Source organism: Achroia grisella, unplaced genomic scaffold (genome assembly GCF_030625045.1).
Source record: "Achroia grisella isolate CSIRO2021 unplaced genomic scaffold, CSIRO_AGI_Agris_v1 utg1244, whole genome shotgun sequence".
NCBI classification, from domain to species: Eukaryota; Metazoa; Arthropoda; class Insecta; order Lepidoptera; family Pyralidae; genus Achroia; species Achroia grisella.
The window spans coordinates 646,195-668,900 of record NW_026712605.1 but is presented as its reverse complement, the minus strand read 5'-3'; the positions used below and the strand labels follow the sequence as shown (position 1 = coordinate 668,900).

Below are 22,706 nucleotides of genomic sequence, written 5' to 3'. Positions count from 1 at the left end.
TCATACGTTTCGACTTGTAAATGTAAACTTACAGGGATTATTTAAAAGAGCAACACACAAGTTTCTTGCTCGTTCTTCTTATGATGAGACAGTTTCCGAACGAGCGGTAGATAAAAAAAAATTGTTATGACTATTCAAAAGTGCTTAAGTTAAGTTTATTTGAATAAATGATTTTCTATTCTATTCTCATCATTGACTTGTAGATTTTGTTTTTAATCATTGGTTAGATATATACTGAGTAGAGACACCAACCGTACGACAACCGTCGTTCTTGTACAATAACATTTATGTCTTTTGGTACAACCAAGGCCGTTTTTCACCTATTAGAGGGTCTGGGCACATTAGGATAATGAGACCCCTATGACTATAGTAATAAAGCACTATTTTGTTAGAATAAACAAAGTAATTTTTGAATATGACTCTTTAGAAATGCATGTGGAGGTGCCCTTCAAAACAAACCAGGTAAAATTAATTTTAAAAAGTCGTTATGTGATGAGGAGTTCAAGTTCTTGCTAGACATTTAGCAAAATTAACAAAAACGAACAAATTGACCATAGTAGGTACCAAGACTGATTTTCAGACGAGTAGAGTAGCTATCGGTTATCGTTTGGTAATGGAGTAGGAACTAGACTAGACTGGGGAACCCCAATCCATCGCGGGGCCTCGGGCACGGGCCCAGTATGCCCAGTGGGGAAGAGGGGACTGAGTACAATATTTTCTTTCGAGATTTCTGAGTTCTTTGCACGAGACTAAATTCAAATGATCCAAAGCGAAAGTTGGATAAGTGAAGATCATCATTATATAATATTTGGTCATGACTGAGCAAATAATCACTACGCTATACTGATGGCAACATTGACCAGGCCCACAGACTATAACCGTCACATTAATACGTGAAGCAAGAACTTTGTACCCCTTTTTAAGAAAATAGCGCGGACGGAAGAGTATGAAATTTCGCACACTCATAGTTTATATAGAGGAGTGCAGCTTGCCAATATTTTTTTTAAATTATGCATAAAATACATTTAGTCAATAAAAAAAACATCACACAGACTAACCATGTATTTGACACACACACGCATGCAACGTACTCTTTTGTTTAATTGCTATTGCTATTGAAAGATCTATCTGTGTTCTTTATTATGGTCAATTTTCAGCCAGTACCATGGGTATATTATACTGGTCGAAAGACCATGGGCCATGGCAACATGGCCCATGGTCTTGGTAACACTAGTTATTATAAAAGCGTTAAGAATGAAAAACCAAGGAAACGATAAATTAAAATTTGAATAAACAAAATTATACTACTATGAACATATCATAGTTCAAATTTTTTTACAATTTTATGTATATATACATGTCTTCATTAAAAAATGCTATTTTATATAAACATACATATTATTGCTTCAAATATAGATAGCGCCGTCGTACCTACATATTGAGCGAAGCTCAGTCGCCAAGGTACTAGTAAATACAACCAGTTCACTAAGAGTGTATAATATATAGTGTATAAATATATTTAAATTAAAAAATACTAGCCCAATTACTTATAAATAATATTTCGATGTTTTTGGGTAATATTTTTTTAAGGCGGAATGGTACTTGAGGCTGACGGATAAACAACTGACACAACATTGTCTATTTATAGGTAGATGTGAGTTAATTTTATAATCAATACTTTCACTGTCTTAAAATTCTCAGTAAAAAGTATTACGAGTTTCAAGTGACATAAAAATCTAAAAGAAAAATTTGCGTAAAAAATAAAATTTAAAAAATCATTACGTTTGTATGTTTCTTAAAAAAAAAAAACACCAAACGCATGTAGACGTTACAGATACAGAAACATTCTTAAAGGACTGGTTGCCAATCACGAAAGATTCTTAAAATATAAAACACAGTTGTTTCTTTGAAACATGCTTATAATGATTAATCTTTCAGTAATCTCAAAAAAAAAAAAGATTTATAAATTGTACTTTAACCCTATGACTTAAGGTTCGTTTTGGCTAGCATCATCCTTAAATGCGCTATTTCTTCTTCTTTCGCAGCTAATTCTTCTCTCAAAGTCTTTATGGTGTCATCCTTATTCTCTGATAAGTGCTTCAACTCTTCGAGGAGTTGATGTGAATCTAACCTCTTATTGGGTCGCCTCTGCACCAGTTTGCCGATGATGTGGGCAATTTTCGGATAGTTGACTGTGAGGTGAGCAGGAATTTGACCCTTGCGGAGGTCTGTGATGGTCTTCACACGCTCCATGTGCGTGCTGAAGGGTTCTACCATCTCCAGAAGGATTATGCCAAGACTGTACATGTCACTCTGCAAAAGAAGGATAAAAATAAATAAAGGTATTACTTAATGTAAAGTGTATCTTAGTCTAATTACTTTTTTTAATATCCCTGAACAATTCATACAACACCATCTAGTGTCACGCTAAACAAGTGACAGAAATACTGAAATACTTTTTCTTGTAAATATATGCGTAATGTATATAGATAATATCTAGTTATTTTACAACACAAACAATCCTACTCTTAAATACAAATGTTTGTACCGTATGAGAAATCGAACTTGCGACCGTCGACCGCAGAAGCCGTCGAAATAATAATATCCCTAGACAATTCACACAGTGCCAGTGCCCAGCTAAGCAGGGCTTGTGTTATGGCTGCTAGACAGCTGATATTTGCAGCAACTAATTTTCTATAAATACATACATAATATACATAGAAAACACTCAAGACTGATACAAACAATCATACTCATGAATACTAATGTTTGTATCGTGCTAGGAATCAAACCTACGATCATCGGAAGTGCTAAACTGCTAGTTGATAATATTCTATATAATGTCTAGATTATTACCTTTTTACTCATGAATACTACTGTTTGTATCGTGCGAGGAATCAAACCTACGGCCATCGGAAGTGCTAAACTGCTAGTTGATAATATTCTATATAATGTCTAGATTATTACCTTTTTACTCATGAATACTACTGTTTGTATCATGCGAGGAATCAAACCTACGGCCATCGGAAGTGCTAAACTGCTAGTTGATAATATTCTATATAATGTCTAGATTATTACCTTAGGATTACACTGGCCTTCCAGTTGTTCAGGGGCAGCATAAAGCTGAGTGCCGAGCGCCATTCCCCTATGAGACTGCTGCAATGGACATGCCAGTCCAAAATCTCCCAACAGCACCCTTAACTCATTCGCACTCTCCACCACAAAAATGTTACTAGGCTTTATGTCATGGTGAATAATTCCCCTAGAATGTATGTAATTCAACCCATGTACGATCTGAGTGAACATCTGAATAAGCTTATCTATGTGACTCCAAGATGCTGGGTAGCACGCGTCAGGAGACAATGGTGACTCCGAGTCAGAAAGGTATGAGAAGTCTTCAGAATTCTTTCTGCAAAGCACCATTTGGTTGTTGCGCACATCCAACCATTGCTTCAATGTTTGCGGGCAGAACGTCATCTGTATGTACAGTGTGGCCCATTTCAGATTCACACGCGAGCAGTGCTCGTATTCTTTGTCAGAATACAATTTGCATACAGCATTCTCCTCCATTCCAGAAACATCATCACTATCGGAGATGTATATTTCATCTGCTGAATTGTCATTATCCTCGAAACTGTTTGAATTCTTAAAGGATATCACAAAGTCAGAGAAGCTGTTCTGTTTTATCAACTCCTTCGAGTTGTGGGTCTTGAACGATGGTAGAGTCTTGGGATGGGCTGATGACAATTTTGATTGCATTACCGAAAATTCACTATTACTGTCTGTATCCATACATAGCTTGTTTTTGTCGTTGCTCGGCTGTATCAGTGGTTCAAGCCAGGCTGCTTTGTAGCTGACAATATTTGGGTGATTCAGACTTGCTAGTGTTTTAACTTCCGCTAAATGATTCATAATGGAGTTGACATCGGACGATTTTATATAGACCTTCTTCACAGCATACTCCACTCCGTCCAACCTGTGTCGAGCTTTGAACACGCAACCGAAACCACCTTCAGCTATGAAGAATAGCTCTTCAAATTCCATGTGGTAACGGGACCAATCCAGGGTTGACGATTGGATGATTGGCCATGACGCTGGCAAGCTTATTGGTATTTCTGATTCGTTTGTGACTGTCACTAGTTGATAAAGAGCCCTTTGGTACTGACTTCTCATGACCTCAAACTCTCCCATGGAATATGAGTTGTCGATCAGGTTCATGCTGTGCAGCTTCTCGCAGATGGTGTTGTACAGTTGGTTTGCTCGCAACTGGTCCTTCTCCAGCAGTCCACACAGCTGCTTAACGAGCGACTGGACCAAGAGACTAATGGGTGTGGTTGCAGTTGAGTTGAACACGTCAACTTCTTGCCTACTACGCTCCAATATGGAGTCATGACGAGTATTATATGAAAGACCTGAAAAGAAACATATCATCATAGTTTAGTGTACATAATATAGTACACTGAGCCTTAATATAATCTGACATATAAAATTCTAGGGTCACAATGTTAATTACCATACTCCTCCGCAACAGCTTGTACGATTTTTATATGCGTATTCAGTAGGTGTGAGATTCGGCTACTACCTATTTTTCATACCCCTAAGTGATAAAGGTTGTCCCCCCCCATAATTTTTTTTATTCAAAATATCTTTATTCATGTAGGTCTATTACAGACTCTTATGATATGTCAAATCTACCGTCAGTTAGGAATAATATCGAGATGAGAAGAACTGACAAACAACTCAGCTCGTATTCTTTTCAAATAAATGTTGTACATGTTTTCATTAAAACAGATTCATTTTTAAATTCTAATTTGGAAGAATAGAATGACCACCATATGTTATTACTAAAGCAAATAGTCTAAACAGTGTTCATAACCCGAACAGACCAGTCCCCACAAGCAGCACCCGTTCACATGTATGATGGGTCAGGTGCAGCTTGTGAGAAAATAGTTCGGGTTCATTTCGCAGCATTGTATTATCATCAATTAAAAATAAAACTATTTGTCCTCTCTTAGATAATCCTCCTGATGATACCTATATATTTACATTGTTTTTGTCTTGCATATAAATTGCTAATTATGATAACGGCATATTACAATTTTGTTATAAACATTTAAATCAAAGTAAACCAGAATATACTAATTTTAATCAGTTCAGTACCTACTTCAAATTTATTAAATGATTGTTTTTACTGATAAGCTATTAATTACCAATATTTTGCATACTGATTAACAATAACAATATATGTATGTAAAAATAAATAAAACTGAAGTCTAATAGATTTTTACTATATGCATATATATAGATAGATAGATAAATGCTTTATTCATCAATTACAAACACATAGTATACATGAGATACAGAAAATAAATTGTACTAATTATAAAATGGAGGCAGCTTCATGTATCGCAAAGACAAAGAGGCAACCAACTCAGCATAAAGCTCAGCAAAAAACTCAGCACATATAAATCCGCAGCGCTGATATTTATATGTAGACTCTGATAATTAAAAATATTTATACATTTGTACAACATATATATATATATATATGTGTGGGATCAAGGGTTTTCAAAATGAAAATTTGTTGCTTTGTATTACTATGTATTTAAAACTCTTCTTATAATTACAATAAAATAACACCATTGACCATCTCCTGAGAACACCGTAACCAGAATGAATGACCTAATCTATTGCATCTAATTTTCTATCTGTCAATCTCACTCACTCATGCATACTCATACATTCTCCTTCATTATATGTTCCATTATAACAAATATCTCCTACATATATATATAACATGTAAATCAATACCAGCTAAGAATGGGGGTCTACCCAAAACCAAAAAATATGGTAAGGGGTCTACAACACAAAAAAAGTTTGTGAACCTCTGTTCTAGACCATGTTTACATACTTAGATGAGGTTAATTAAGAAAAAAAATATATTACAAAACAAAAATGTAATTAGTCTGTATATAGTCTGTGAAAATGTATTCTCGAGTTAGTGAAACAATAATTTATTGAGGAATAAAAAAATGTGTTTTGAGTTTTAAAGGTTGTGCTATTGAGAAGGAATCCTTGAGACTTAGATGGACAAGCAGGTGGTCAAGTGAAACCCTGGTTTTAAAAGCATGTTGATTGCCAGACTGCACAAGTTTTTATAAAAATAATCAGGGACTTTTGAATCAATAACATCAAGCAATAAAATCCTAAAGTAAACATTGTAATCTGACAACACTCTCAAAATCACAGTTGCTCTGGAGTTTATCACAAAAATATCAACCTACATTGTAGATCAACTATGATTGAACATAATTCAATAAAAAACACAAGCAATACTTGCAACTTGCAACATCAAAAACATAAATGCACTAAGTTGGTTACTTAAGGCTTTGCAAAATAAACCTTAAGAGATAGACAATAAGATTTAAAATAAAAATAAAACAAGAGTACATGCATTGCTAGAAGTTTCTTTACATGTGGGTGAAATGATGTGGCTAATCACAAAAAATATTATTATACATGACACAATTGTATTTATTAAATAATATTTAATAATAATTTATTGCACATATAAGGATAAATTTAATAATGTTTAAATTTACTCAATCGAATGAATCATTAAATTATGGAATGCATTGTTCTTTTTTTAAATAATGAAGTATTTCTATGTTGGTATAACTGTACATTATTCATTTTTGTTTTTTAATTAGTTAGACTGAGGCATATGTAATTTGCAGCCAGTTTAACTCTAGTATACCATGACCTATAGCTTTTTACATACATGAATGTATAGAAATAAATAAAATGAAAGTATGGACACTTTAATTTTATTTATTTCTATAAATAATAAATTAAATATAATAATAATTTCAGATTAACAGATTTTCACTAAATATATATGAAAATTTATGTATGTGTATGTTTCTTTAAGGTAAGTCCTATACTTACATTAAAGAAATAATTTTAAAAGAGTTCATCTGTTGTTCTGTTTGTTGTTGGTTTGTTTTTTCTTGCTAACCTCGGAATCGGTTAGACCAATTTTAATGGGACTTTCAGTCGCAGATAGCTAATGTTATAAGGATCAATTTAAGGTAACTTTATTTTAGAAATTTTGTTTATTTTAATTTTTTAACAGGAACATTTAATTATTTATGTATACAGTTGATATAGTTACACCACTGAGAACAAGTATTTACAAGTTACAAGTGGATGATGCAATGTATACCGGTGCCTATAGTAATTCAGCAATTTGTTCTAACTGGTTACTCTAAGAAGTATTCAGTTTATTAGATACCATATACCATAAATGTAATATTTAATATAGAAAATTCACCAATATATGATGGGCAATTAAAACCAGTCATTATGAAAAACTATCCGAAAATAGGTTAATTCTCAAAACCAGGCAGTTACTTTGATAAAAATCGAGAAAATGTTGCAAAAGTTTTTGTGACTGCATCAAGGTAGAAGACTACTGAAAAACCTACATTTTACTTTCGAGGTAACAAATCAATGATCGTTCTAGAATGTTCGAATGAAATATAACTACTAAAGTAGAATTCAATAATACCTAAATCAAAGGAAGTAACTGTGGCAAGAGCCTCCCATTTGTCCTTCTGCTGCCTCTCCATTGTTGTGCTGTGTTCTATTTCTGCTGTAGCCAAGATCTCACTTCACTGTAGTCCATGAAGACCATTTTCAAGTGAACTTTTATTTGCAATTTTCAAAAGTATTATATAAGGAAAGCCAATTTAAAAAAATAAAACTTTAGGTCAATATAGTTAAATAAAGCGAACACAGATCACAAAATATTATATAAAATATTATTAAATTATGAAATTATCGTAATCTGAAAGCTGTCAATCAAGTGTCTAAACGACTGTCAGTCTTTAAGTGATTGACTGTCTGCCAAAGTTTTAATCAACGATGTAATTATAGATTATAAAACAAAACAATCAATAAGCAGTGTAGTGCATATTATATTGACATATTTACACTCTTATTTACTTCAACAATTTAAAAAATATTTAACCACTAATAAATTTTATAAATATAGTATTCTATAAGAGTTATTTTCCCAAGCTAGGGATTTTATTAAATTCATTACATACTGCTACGAACTATTTTTTTATCTTTGTGACTATTTAACGCTGAACTCAAAATAAATGTTTTGAATAAATAATGTTAATAATCGTAATAAAACATGATATTTTTTTGTAATATCGATGTAGTGTAAAATAAAACTTATAATCGATAGTTTGATCGCTAAGCCTAGATCTATTATGTCTCTTTTGATGTGTACTAACACTGACAGTCGCATGACAGTTATACATTAATTTGTAACATCTGTAATCTGTGTATATTTGTCTAAACTATTTAAAATAAACAAGTTTTTAAGTTTGCACTTCATTTTCATTCTATTTATTGTTTTCATTTAAAATACATTCATAACAATGAACCTGTTACCAAAAACTCACAAGGAATTCAGTGAAAAGGACTATTGGAATAAATTCTTCAAGAAGCGTGGTAATAAAGCTTTTGAATGGTAGGTTATGTTTATAGAATTTCTAATATTTCGTATTTTATATTTTCTTTGCGGAGAGCATAACAATTATTATCAATAAAATTTTTAAGGTACGGTGAATACTTGGAACTGTGCGCGCACCTCCACAAGTACATAAAAACTAAGGACTCCGTACTGATTACCGGATGTGGTAATTCGGGCCTCAGTGCCGACCTTTACGATGTCGGCTACTCCAATATAACAAACATAGATGTATCAGAGGTTGTTATTAAACAAATGAACTCGATAAACTCTCATAGAACGGGAATGAAGTTTGTTTGTATGGACGCAATGAGTATGTCGTTTATGAATGACGAATTTAACGCTGTTCTTGATAAAGGTACACTGGATGCTTTAATGCCGGATGATGGCGAGGAAACCCAAAGGAGAATTGATAAATATTTTTTAGAAATAAAGAGAGTGTTAAAATTGGGTGGTCGTTATGTCTGTATATCATTACTTCAGAGTCACATATTAAAGAAGTTGTTGACAACCTTCTGTGATAACTCGTGGATGTTCAGAGTCGTTCGGTGTCATGATGCCGAGGAGAAGAATGCAGAGAGTGGTGATGGTACTACATTACCAGTGTTTATAGTTATTGCTACAAAGTTTAAAGTAATGCCACAACAAGTAAGTTGAGTAGATGTAAATTTTGTCATTAAATTGTATAACTAAACAATTATTGGTCAAGTCTGTTTGTGCCACACCATAACAGGGTCAGGTGTGTAGCTGACTAGATAAAACATCTAGGTAGATATATTTGGTATAAACATGTCTATAATACATAGCCCACAGGTTGTTGTGGAGGATGATACAATGTCATGGTCAGGACAGTTGGCCTATTGTGACAGATTCACCTGAAGAGAAATTTAACAGGATAGTTTCTAAGGGGAACTGCATTGAAGTCAACCTGATATGGTACATTGCTAGCTATGGGATCATCAGTCCACATTACAAACAATCCCTTTACACATGTAGGTCAGAGTTATAAATTGATGCACAAAGTGATTTCATGTCAGAAAGATTAGAACAGTTTGCATCTTCAATTATTTTTTAGGAGTAATTCAGGGCACTGTACCTGTTCTGTAGAGAATAGGAAATGCCACTTTAACATCCTATGTGGTTGTAACTCATGCATAAATGAAATATCTCCTTAGGAAAGTATACACTATATCCTGAGGAGATAAAAACCATTGCTCCTAAGAATATCCTTCAATTCTTGTCCCTCTCCCTCTTCGAGCTGAGACTTTGCAGGCATAAAGCTACTATGACGTAAGCATCCCCTAAGAAAGGATTTTGATAAATTGCACCCCTAAGGGGATAAATTAACGCGAGTGAAGCCACGGACAAAAGCTAGTTTTAAATAATAATCCAATCCAAGTCCATCAGTTGTTAACCCAACACTTTTTTATTCAGATACTTGAAGTATGCATGGCTGGTGACAAAATGATAAGGCTAAGCAGACCTGACGAGGTAACAGAATATGTGAAATCTGCTCAAGATGCTGCTTTCATCACAAATGGACTAGCAAAGACAAATCTAGAGGATGACAATGAGGTGACCCACCATTAAATTGTGCTAAAATAAATCAAAATGTCTCTATTCATGTAGGTCTATTATAGACCTTTATGACATGTCAAATATACTGTTTGGAGAGTGTTTTCGAGAAGTGTATAGAAACTCAGCTCTTATTCTTTTTAAATGAGCTAGTACATGACGACAAAAATACTTATTAGTTTTTAAATTTAACATATCCACAGTTTGTCTTTATTTCTTACAATTAAGCAGAATGTAGTGAAATATGCTATTACATTTTTGTTTAAAAGAAATAATCCGATCAGTGGTTGTAACCTGAATGGACCAGTTCCCACAAGTTCCCGCAATTCCCTACAGCAGATGATTTCGTAGCATGTATACATTATTCTATACTTAACTTGCTGAGCTTGGCTGGCTACTTCAGTAGTCTCAGCTCTACATGCACAATGGCCAGGATGAGAGGCTCAATGCGGAGAACTTGCTGCGCTCATCTGGATCCATAGTGCTCATATAATAGAAATAGAAATAATCTTTATTCTAATAAACTTAATGTAAGCACTTTTGAATAGTCAAGTTTTTTTATTCTACCGCTTATTCGGAATGCAGATTCATCACAAGAAGAATAAGCAAGAAACTTGTGTGTTGCTCTTTTAAATAAATATTGATATACTTATATTTAATTAATAACAAGGATTAGGCATGCGATAATGAACATAGAAACCGCTACGCACTCAATCTCTGTTCAATCAGATAACATTGTCAGCGCTATGAATTTTAAGTTAGATATTTTCTACAAAAACATTATTATCATTTATAAATTCTTCAATTTTTTACAAAGAATATATTTTATGATACATTTCATTTTTTTTTTCTGGCAAATTGACTACAGACTGGGAATTTCTTGTAAAACCTTACGCAATTTCCATAAAACGAATTACTGACTTTCGTCAAACGGCACTTAGGTAAAACTAGTTTGTTGACATTACGTAAGCTTTTATTAGTGTAATCACCTACTTTTTTTAAACTGTTTATGTTTTTCCTGGCATACATAATATTTTCGTAGATGTATTGAGAAGTAACGGTGATATTTGATTCTTTAAAACATTCACGCAAAGACTCCCTGGAACCCATACCGTAAATGGAGCGGATGGCCCTCTTTTGCAAAATAAATACTGTATTTATATCAGCTGCTTTGCCCCATAATAAAATACCGTATGACATAATGCTATGAAAATAGCTAAAATACACGAGTTTAGCCGTTATAATTGTAATAATTATCTTATTGTAACATCATGGAATGCAAATTAATAAATAAATATTAACGTACAGGTATCATTGGACCTGTACAAACCTGGCGAGGACCTACCGCGGTACACGCTGTATGTGGTCGATCAAAAATGTTCGCAGGCCGTCAACAAATACGCTGTTTTCATTGTGCCACAGGGCAGGTTGGTGTACATTTTAATAAGATTTATAAATAATAAATTAAGCTATTGACACAGAATTAGATCGTTATTAGAAATTATTTAATGCATTTATATTATTTTGTTTTATTCCGTTAACATTACCACGTGTGCTTGGTGCCGAACGTGTGGAAAACTTGTACCAAAACTACTCAACGGATTTTGTTGAAACTTTACAGTAATATAGCCTATACGGCTATATAACACAATTGGGCGAAATATAATGATAAACTTCAAGTAAGTGTAACGCGAGAGAGAGATAAGGTAGTAGAATTACTGGATATATTATTTAGTAACGCACAACATGCGTGTAATTAAAATACATCAAAGCAATTAATTGCTACTGGAGTTGAGGGCTTAGAATTTAAGTCAGTCTCTAACTTGATAACTGATTAACTCTGTTGTGACGACCTGGCGGCTGGAATGGAAGAGACCAGGCACCTATGCTTTTACAAAGTCCAGCTCTGTCGTAAATATGTTTGTTTCATTCATTATATATAGTCTTGAAATGCAGTCAATCAAACGCTCGCAAACATCACAACAAAACATATTTCTAAATTTAATAAAAACTATTCGTATCTCGAAGTAAACATGTTCTGAGATAGCGTTCCTATTTACATCGGCCTCGATTTAGACGCCCGCGCTGGTTTAGCGCGCAATCTTACGATGGCCGCGGGTTTGATTCCTCACACGGTACAAACGTTTGTGTTCAAAAGTACGGTTCTTTGTATCGATCTGTTTGTTTTTTGTGTATTTAGAAAAAAAGTATTTCTATCAGTTATATAGTACTACTGACACAATCTCTGCTTATCATGGCGTGACAAGATGGCGTGGTGTGTATTGTCCATCGTTATTATTATTATTATGCAACGCTGTCTATTATTTTATTAAATAATTATATAACAATTGTAGATGGTTTATTTAAAATATAACACGCGTCGTTGGAGTAATTATTATGAATTACGAGTCCCTCAGCTTGGTAGATACTTAGAATAAGAGCTGAGTGTCTTGTCAGTTCTTAACTCGAAATCATAGGGTATCTTCTGTTAGAAGTATGAACTATAGTAATGTAATATTTTTATTTGTTTTTAATTTATGACAGAGTTATTTTCTGTCGTCAAATTAAAAAAATATTACATACATCATAATACTATTTTTACATTTAAATAATATGACAATATATTAAATACATGAAATACATAAATCTTGTTCTCTTAAATCTGTGAATAATTTTATTTCTTAATAATTCGTTACTTTTTGGCGCCAAAATATTTTTACTTTTTAATATGGACTTATAGAAAAGAATAGAATGAATAGACAATCATTTATTCAAATAAACTTACATTGAAGCACTTTTGAATAGTCATCACATTTTTTTTTAATCTACCGCTCATTCGGAAAGCTCTTTCTCGTTCTTCTTATGAAGAGACATAAGAAGAACGAGCAAGAAACTTGCATGTTGCTCTTTTAAATAATTTTATTATTACTTTACATTTTTAAGTTTAAATGTGTGAATATATAACCAACTAGTTAAACAATTAATAAGAGGAAATCAGTCATAGTGATTAGAGCAGACCAGTCCCTACAAGCAGCACCCGTTCACGAGTATGACGGATGAGCCAGCCATCACTGTGCTCGACCATATTTTAGAGAGCCCAATACCCCGGCCCACCAGGCCGCCACAAGTCTGGACATTTTAGTGAACATGACTACTCAAAACACCAGACCACATACCTACTTACAGCGGAACATCATTTAACATCATCTTATACTACGGAATATCATATAAAAGCTCTATTGGTATTAATAATATTTATTTATTAAAAATAAATTATTATAAATCGTGAATAAATTGAACAGGTTCAATTCAGGTAACAGACTGTAGTGATGACGTGATGTTTTTGATTCTGTCGTCACGTGTGCATGTTTTGCACTAACGCCTCCAGGGTTGGAGACATGCCCGGAGGCGCGGCCCGAACAAGAGCCGCAGTCGACGGACGGACGGACGGACGGGCGATTGGTGCCATATAGCAATATAAAATATCATTTGAAACGTTTAGAACTAACAACGTCGTCTAACATTTAGAAAAATTCAGTTGACAAATTAGCCACTTTTAAAGAGGTAGGTATTTATATTATTTCATCCCTTTTATTTGAAATCGCATGTATAATAATAGTGGGGTATTACGGAAGAAATAAAGGGAAAAATACAGTTTTAAAAAAAATTGCAATTATTTTTTTTTTTCACGAGTTTGTCATAGAGTATTTTTTTGTATTCTAATATCCAAATATTGCAAATTAGATTTTGTTTTAATAGGTTTTTCATAGAGTATATATTTTTTATTGTTAGGTATTCTATTATATATCATATTGTCCAATTTTATCCCCTCCGATCGATCTCCCGTCCAATTCAAACGGGGATCGATATTACGACGGCCTGAGCCGAGGTTCGGACCCCTAGTGGTGCCCTTAGACTAAAGTCGTACCCGTCAGGCAGGAGTTGGCCTTCAGCCGCTCCATAAGTCCTTCCGCGGGTTTGGAGTGCCATTTGCACTCGCCCCCTAACGTCCGGTGAAGCTGTAAAAGCCAGCTGCGGCCAACGGCATTAGAGTAGTCCGAAAAAAAAATGTCCAATTTTATTTTAGATGGACTAAAAGTTATATCCTTTTTTGTATATATCATATATAACCTTACATTTTCTCCAGTGAGTAGAAAAAGACGTGAAAAAGTGTGTCGTACAATATTAAAAATTATTTTAAAAGAAAAAAAACAAAAAAAATTGTTATGTGTTTGTATTAGTTATCTAGTACCCATAACACAAGCTTTAGCTAGCTTAACTTGGGTTTAGATGGCGCTGTGTGAAATGTCCTGAGATTATTATTATTATTATATTATTATTCATTTCTCATAAAAAATATTTAATTATAATATAGTTTTAATAATTTTAATTGTAAATTAAAATTATATATATTATAACGCATTTTAATCATTCTAATTTAATTTTGTGTTTTCTTTGTTAGATGGTTTTTGTTTGTACCTAAGCACATATTTACTGCAACATTTAATTTTACCACCTTGTTCTTTGGTTCAAAGTACCTACATATAATTTGATATTTTTTATTTTTTATGATGGCAAATAAATATCACTGTTTGTTCATTGGGTGTGTCCTGTTACGTAGATAAAGTACTATTGATTTACCTCGCAATAAAATCAAATATAAAAGTTAATCCTTGACTTCTCAGTAATCTCGCCTTTGAAAACGTAATAAAAGTTTCATCTTATTTCTAAACATATATTTAAAAAATAGTTCCGTAGTTGTATGATATATAGGTACAATATCTATTTATTTTATAAATTAGGTTCTTATGTGAATGTAGGGAAATGTCAGGACGGTAATCCGAACTGACGTTACTCCCTATGTTATGTTGATGTAACAAAATAAACATTATAAATTTTGTTATTTAACAACAACCTACCACTGAGTCGATTTGATTTGTTATCGCCGTTTCTATCGCTGGAGTATTAATCAGAAATATAAAAAGACTCGCAGTTTTTTTTACCAAATTGGATATTTCTGTTGATCTGTTGTTATAGCCGCAAAAAAACTGTGAGACGCGTTTCGATTGGTTGGTGAGATATGGCAGTGGAATTACAAGGTACGGCATCAGGGAGAGAGAAAAAGAAAATATTTAGGGGGCCGCATCAATTCAAGCGGCGGGGTACAGCGCTGCCGTAGATAAACGATAATGGCTCGTCTCTCTGTCTACCTCGTGAGGAATCTAGCGTGAAGTTAAATATAAATAACGGCTCATTCATTCATCACGCTCTCCTTGTTTACATTCGTCCCGACCACTAACATTATCCAAAATAACATAATATCTGTCAATATGTTTATTCCAAACACGATGCAGTCTCATTTTAGCTCGCCTTAAAATATAACACGCGTTGGTGGGGTAATTATTTTGAACTGCACTAGGACACCTCCCGACTTCGCCTGCAGATATAATAATAATAGTAATCTCAGGACAATTTACACAGAGCCATCTAGACCCAAGTTAAGCTAGCTAGAGCTTGTGTTATGGGCACTAGATAACTGATACATATACATAGATTTTTTTGTAAATACATAGAAAACACCCAGACCGATACAAACAATCATACTCATGAATACAAAATGTTTGTGCCGTGCGAGGAATCGAACCCGCGACCATCGGTCGTAAAGCCGTGTACTTGACCGCTAGACCACCGAGGTCGTCAAATAATAATATCTGTAGATATGTCTGAAAAGTCCTAGAAATTGATGAAAATGATATTACACCTATCACGCACATTAATAGGTTCATATTGAGTGTACATACACATACATACATACTGCACTTGGTTTCGGCTGTGGATTCGAAACTGGTTATTAACGGTTTTAACCAAGCTGTCAAAAATGCATTTTACGTTATTAACGTTTAAAAAGAACATCTATCCAAAAGAGCAACACACAAGTTTCTTGCTCATTCTTCTTGTGATGAATCTGCGTTCCGAATGAGTGGTAGAATAAAAAATATGATTATTCAAAAGTGGTTGTATTGAGTTTATTTGAATAAATATTATTTCTATTCTATTTCTTTATAGCAAAATAAACCAATTTACTAATATATACGATGAATCTCGGTACAACTGCAAACAAAAAAGTTATTAAATATCTACAAAAAAAATCATATGAAGAAACCGAAAGTCTTCTGAAAACAGAATAATAAACATGAAAATATATACGAGTATTAAAATATAATTTATTCAACATCAATAATAAGCTGTATTCCCACAATGATAATCATACATACATACATACACACACAGATATACTACATACTTTGTTGTCTATCCTTATTATTCTAACTCTATTCAAAGTTGTAAACTATCTGATTACCCATGAGCCGAGTGTGGGGGCGGAATTCTGTAACACAGGTTTTTCCAGCACAGATTCCGTTCCATTTTTTTATATTTTTATATTTATAGGATGTTTATTGTTAAAATAATTTTGTATATACTAATAATGGAATGGAATAAACAAATTTTATTATTATTATTTCTAACACACTGTATAAAATATTGTGTCTGCAGGGAGTCTGAGTGGTTATTCGGTACTCCGGCCGGGCGACGACAGCTGCAGGATTCGGCGAGGTTCGGTCGCCTCGTGGTAGCGGTGCTGAGAAGAGGCCACCATTTTGATAGTCTCGACGCTGTGAAAGAAGAGTTGGCACATTCCGCCAAGATGCTCATACCTTATGGCTTCGTTGGACAGGTATGAAGATTGTAATGTTTTTAATCTAAAATTGGATTTATAAATTAACTGATGGCTATTATAATGATGACGGCCTCGGTGATCTAGCGGTTTAGTACATCGCCTTACTTCCGATGGTCTCGGGTTCGATTCTTCGCACGGCACAAACATTTATATTCATAAGATTGTTTGAATCGATCTGGGTGTTTTCTATGTATTTAGAAATAAAAATCTATGTATATGTATCAGTTATCTGTAGTACCCATAACACAAGCTTTAGCTACCTTAACTTGGGCTTAGATGACGCTGTGTGAGTTGTCCTGAGAATATTATTAAATGACAACCAATTTTGAATAATCATATTTTTTTTATTCTACCACTCATTCGAAATAATTATATAGGATAATTATTTCGAATGAAATGAAAAAAGTGGTAGAATAAAAAAAAATATGATTATTCACAATTGTATCAAGTTTATTTAAATAAAAATTGTTTCTACTTCTATTTATTATATTTGACCGAACTCAGTGGTCTACCGGTTTAACACACCTCTTTACTTCTGATGGTCGCGGGTTCGATTCCTTGAACGATGCAAATATTCGTATGATTGTATCGGTTTGGGTGCTTTTTATGTATGTTAAAAAAAAATAATAACCTTGGACAATTCAAATAAGCAGAGCTTGTGTTGTGGGTACTAGATAACTGATATAAATACTTACATATTATTTACATAATATACCCAGAAAATACCCAACCTGATACAAACAGCCATACTCATAAATACAAATGTTTGTACCGTGCGACGAATCGAATCCACGACCATCGGAAGTAAAGTATGCTAAACCGCTATACCACCGGGGCCGTCAATAACCAGAATCCCTCGCTAGATACCATTCGTGTCGCTGGGCAGCGACGTGGGACGCCGTGTGAAAGTATACGAGGGGCACTCGGAAATATCTGGAGACTTCGTGGTGGAAGATGTGGATGTAGAGGGCGCCACTCACCGCAGACTCGTGTTTTTGGACAACCAGTTTCTGGTGCAGTCGGAGGCGAAGTTGAAAACAAGTAAGTTGAATTAATCATTTCTCTTTCGCGAGCGAATCGACTTTCACGCTAGAAAGAATGTGCGTGTAAATGTAAAATATACCTGCCTTTACACGTACGCTCTTTGAAGCGGGAAGGGGTTTTCACGCGAGAAGGAATGTGCGTGTAAATGTACACAAAGAAACGCGTGCGCGTGCGCGCCGCCAGTTAACGCATTCCGGCGTTCTTCAATCGTGCGTGCTTTAGCGCCTTTTATTACAATTAATATCATTACAAAATGGGGCATATCCGACTATAGACCATAGATACTATTTTTAAATTATGTCTATGGTCCAAAACGTTGTGTTGAAACATATTTATGAGCACTCACTAAACGACGAATGACGAGCGTGCGTGGCAATAGTTGTTCATGCACGGGATTTTCATTTAATGTTAGACATCTATATAAAAATAGATGTAAATAAACTGGCTTTTTTAAAAAAAGTAATACAATTGAGTTTCTTGCCAGTTCTTATCAATTGGATCTATATAATGAACTGGGCGGTAGGGAAAAATTAAAATTATGATGTAAAAAATTTGACGTTCATTCGGCTAAAATGTCCTACATGAATAAATGATTTTTTGAATTTGAAATCAAATATATAAAAATAATTGAAGTTTAAACCAACTAATTCAATAATAGCATGTAGAGGCAGCAATTTTTTATATTATATAAAAAATTTTACATTCATAAGCGGCTAAAATGTCCTACATGAATGAATGATTTTTGAATTCTTGTTTCTATTGTAGTAAAAAAGAAGAATAAACCAAGAACAGTGGTTGATTTCGGTCACATATCGTTCTACCACTCCTTCATGTGCGTGGGAGTGCAGTTGGCTCGAGCTGCTTCCTCCCGGGTGGCCGTGCTGGGTCTGGGCGGCGGCAGCCTCTGCATGTTCCTCAGGAAGTGCTTCGATGGACTCAAGGTCACTGCTGTCGATATAGACTCTACAATGTTGGATGTGGCACAGAAACACTTCGAGTTGACCACCGATGAGCAGTTAGAGGTGCAGATCAAGGATGGACTGGATTTCTTAAGGGACGAAGCTGAGAATGGTCAGTGAATATAGATAAAACCTTATAACCTTATACAAACTAGTGTTACCCACTCACTACTAGCAATGCCTCACTGTTGGGTTGACTGGTAGAGATCTCTTTTAGAGATGAATCCACCTTTGCTCACTTTGTATGTAATTTGGTTTACTACTGTATTTAAAAGTGCAATAAAGAATATATAAATAACCTTTAAGAAAAAAGAAACTTATTCCTTCTTATAAAGCCCAGCGGAATTGCAAGGGCGGTGCTGCCCTTGCAATTCCGCTGGGTTGGTTGGCTTGGGTTACGGGTGCTCATGGGCAGCGGTAATCACTTACCAGCTGGTGAGCCGCAAGCTCGTTTCTTTTTGATGGTATGATGATAACTAGCCCCGGATATTAAATTCCAGGCTTGTTACCTTAATTTACTTATAAACTACACTACTTATTTACTATACAATACCGCAAGCTCATTTGTACCTAAAATCTATGTATTTGTATCAGTTATCTAGTACCCATAACACAAGCTTTAACTAGCTTAACTTGGATCTAAATGGCGCAGAGTGGATTGTCCTGAGATTATAAATAGATAAACATATACTTACAGGCATAGCCTAGTGTGGAGTTATAAAATGTTAATTAAGTTTTTCGAAATAATAGTTATTTTATATAATATAATAAAAAGTTATTCTATTCTATTCTATTTGTGGTTGCAGGCAATAAATACGAGGCCATGATGTTCGATATGGACAGCAAGGATCGCACGTTGGGGCTCTCGTGTCCGCCCAAGCAGTTCCTCGAACCAGACGTGTTGGATAATGTCAAGAGTGTACTCACTAATGACGGTAAGCATATGACGTATTTTATATACGGTATCCGTTTACCTATGACTAGGGTCCTTACAGGACACAAATTGAACAAACATATGGCAAACCTAGCGCTGTGTACAACAAAAATCCGCAGATTTTATTTATTTAATTCTGGCTACATGCCCCATATTATAAATATATTAGAGACTAACATACATTAGAAATAATAATAAAATGTAAATTCAAATTGTCTCTATGGTCACGGCACTGACGTAGGCAATCGACCACGGTAGCGCCGATAGACCACCCCCTTTCGGATAGTAGTCCTCCTTCATGAAACTTCAGATTTGCCAAACCGAAGAGGAAATGCCATTACACATCCTACGTGGTTGTAACCCACTCATACATAAACGTAATATCTCATTTGGAAATTTTACACTCTATCCTGAGGAGATAAAAACCATCGCTTCTAAGAATATCCTTCAAATCTTATTGTGGTAGCGAGCACCATAGATCTATGTAGCTCGCAGTGCTACAGATCCAAGCACCTAACAATAGCTCAAAACCGTTTACTCATCAGATAGGCCATATGGTTTATTGTCACCTCTGTTGTATAAAAAAACCCAGGACAGATGTGTCTGGCGAAGATGGAATAGAAGAGCCTACCCGAAATAAAATGGAAAATGGCTAGGCAGACAGAAACTGTTGTATATAAAAACACAAAATTTTAATTGAAGCATACCACAATATGTATAATAGTGAAAACGGCACACAAGTCGATTAAGCCGTTACTGAGAAGAGCGCGCTCATACATACAGACAACAATTATAATATTGATTTCGGTTCTATTAAGAGGATAAAGTACGCCAATTTTTCTCATATAGCTTGTATGTACAGACAGTTACATTTTTATTATATACTATCTGTTACGACATCGAGTGTTATATTCTTGTATATTAAATAAAAGTAGTGTGCGAGGAATCGAATCCGCGACCATCTGAAGTAAAGCGGTGTGTTAAACCACTAGATCACAGAGGCCGTCAAACAATAACAGTAATTTATGATATTGCGATATCAATAAGGATTATTTATACTGTCTACTTGTCTGTTTAATGTTTATAATTAATGAAAAGATAAAGGTAACATTGTAACTTTATAACGAGACTGTATACATAATCATATGAATTGTGAGTACATTAAACTTGTAACATTTGGGTAACGGAGCACCGACCCCAAAGTCGTTCACCACAATCGTAGTAATGCACTTAAAAAGCAAATATATATTATATATTATCATGCTATGTTGACTTATTTCCTTTGTTTGACCAACCAACAAAACTAACTTCTCATCGTTTCATCTTCCACTGATTTCCACACGCCCCTCCGATCGATACCCCGTGCAACTCAAACGTGGAAGAAATTACGACACCCTGAGCAGAGGTTCGAACACCTAGCGGTGCCCTCAGACTAAACTCGTACTGTCAGGCGGGAGATGGCCTTCAGCCGCTCTATAAGTCCTTACCTGGTTTGGAGTGCCATCTGCACTCGCCCTCTAACGTCCGATGAAGTTGTGAAGACCAGCTGCGGCCAACAGCCAACAACAACAACAGTTAGTGCAGGCGAAAATACATAAAAATCTAATAGTTATAGTAGAAATTTGCAATGTTTAATTTTACATTTTTATCCGTTTATTTTCAGGTATTTTTATATTGAACCTCGTCTGTAGAGACACGTCTCTCCAAGATTCAATACTCCAAACTCTGAAGCATCACTTCACACACCTGGTGAGAGTGAAATTGTATGAAGAAGTGAATGAAATCGTTTTCGCCACTAACACCAAGAAATCATACTCCACGAATCATTTCGAAGAAGCCATCAAGAAACTGAACACAATAGCCAGGGAAAAGAATCTAGTGAATATAAAATGTGTGGATTTGAAAGACTTTTTGCAATCCGTAACTGTGATTTCATAGATATACTAGCTGACCCCGCAAACTTTGTTTTGTTATATATATTGAAATCGCTATTAAAAATAGTGATAGAAGGGTGAAAATTAAGAGTTGTACATATTTTTTTATGCCATCTTATAAAATATAAAAATTTTGTTCAAAAAATAAATGTGCACAGCCCTTATGACTTAGGGATACAAATAGATAGTAGCAGATACTCAGACCTACTGTATATGTATATAAAATTTCATAAAAATCGATTAAGCCGTTTCGGAGGAGTATGGTAACAAACATTGTGACACGATAATTTTATATATAAGATGAACTATGTACCTAGTACCTACCTCGGATGTTCATTCATAAAAACTATCAATGTTAGAGCTGCGTCTATTGTTATTATATTTTTATATAACAAATTTGAACCTATTTTTCTCAATAAAATTATATCGTTTTAGGGAAAATTGTAGAACAAAGTTGTTATTACCATAATGGGTAGTTTTTCAAGGCTTAGTATTTCATATCCTTGCGGCTTAGTATACATCATCATCATCATCATCGCAACCCGGAAGACGTCCACATAGGCCTCCCCCAAAGATCTCCACGACGATCGGTCCTGCGCTGCTCGCATCCAATGCCTTCCAGCGATCTTGACCAGATCGTCGGTCCACCTTGCTGGAGGCCTTCCCACGCTGCGTCTTCCGGTCCGTGGCCGCCACTCGAGGACTTTACTGCCCCAACGGCCATCTGTCCTACGAGCTATGTGCCCTGGCTTAGTATACCCTATATAATATTAATAATTACGACTAAGAGGTCCGAACAGTTGCAGCAGTAAAACTCTTTTGTTGATATTGTAAATAACGCCAAAACTATTACATAAAAGAGAAAAGAGATGTGCTCTAGTAGCAAGGTCGGATAAATAATTGAAATGATTATCGCTCGATTTAAATTAATGGTTGTACAGTTTACAAACAAAGTTTTGCCCGTGTGGATTCCATT

At 34.6% G+C, this 22,706-nt stretch overlaps 2 protein-coding genes across 2 annotated transcripts; one reads left to right on the top strand and one right to left on the bottom strand.

The window, feature by feature from the left end:
• Nucleotides 1–1,799: 1,799 nt before the first annotated feature.
• LOC131854686 (eukaryotic translation initiation factor 2-alpha kinase 3-like) lies at nucleotides 1,800–7,862 on the bottom strand. The gene is made up of 3 exons (XM_059205818.1): nucleotides 7,571–7,862; nucleotides 3,079–4,412; nucleotides 1,800–2,313 (listed from the first exon to the last, which is right to left on the bottom strand). The coding sequence occupies exons 1-3, from the start codon at nucleotides 7,629–7,631 to the stop codon at nucleotides 1,981–1,983; spliced, it is 1,728 nt and encodes a 575-aa protein (XP_059061801.1). The 5' UTR covers nucleotides 7,632–7,862; the 3' UTR covers nucleotides 1,800–1,980.
• Nucleotides 7,863–8,352: 490 nt separating this feature from the next.
• On the top strand, nucleotides 8,353–21,870 carry LOC131854693 (eEF1A lysine and N-terminal methyltransferase homolog). The gene is made up of 9 exons (XM_059205825.1): nucleotides 8,353–8,545; nucleotides 8,635–9,193; nucleotides 9,980–10,120; nucleotides 11,429–11,547; nucleotides 16,676–16,856; nucleotides 17,723–17,900; nucleotides 18,669–18,974; nucleotides 19,669–19,797; nucleotides 21,460–21,870. The coding sequence occupies exons 1-9, from the start codon at nucleotides 8,454–8,456 to the stop codon at nucleotides 21,732–21,734; spliced, it is 1,980 nt and encodes a 659-aa protein (XP_059061808.1). The 5' UTR covers nucleotides 8,353–8,453; the 3' UTR covers nucleotides 21,735–21,870.
• Nucleotides 21,871–22,706: the final 836 nt, after the last annotated feature.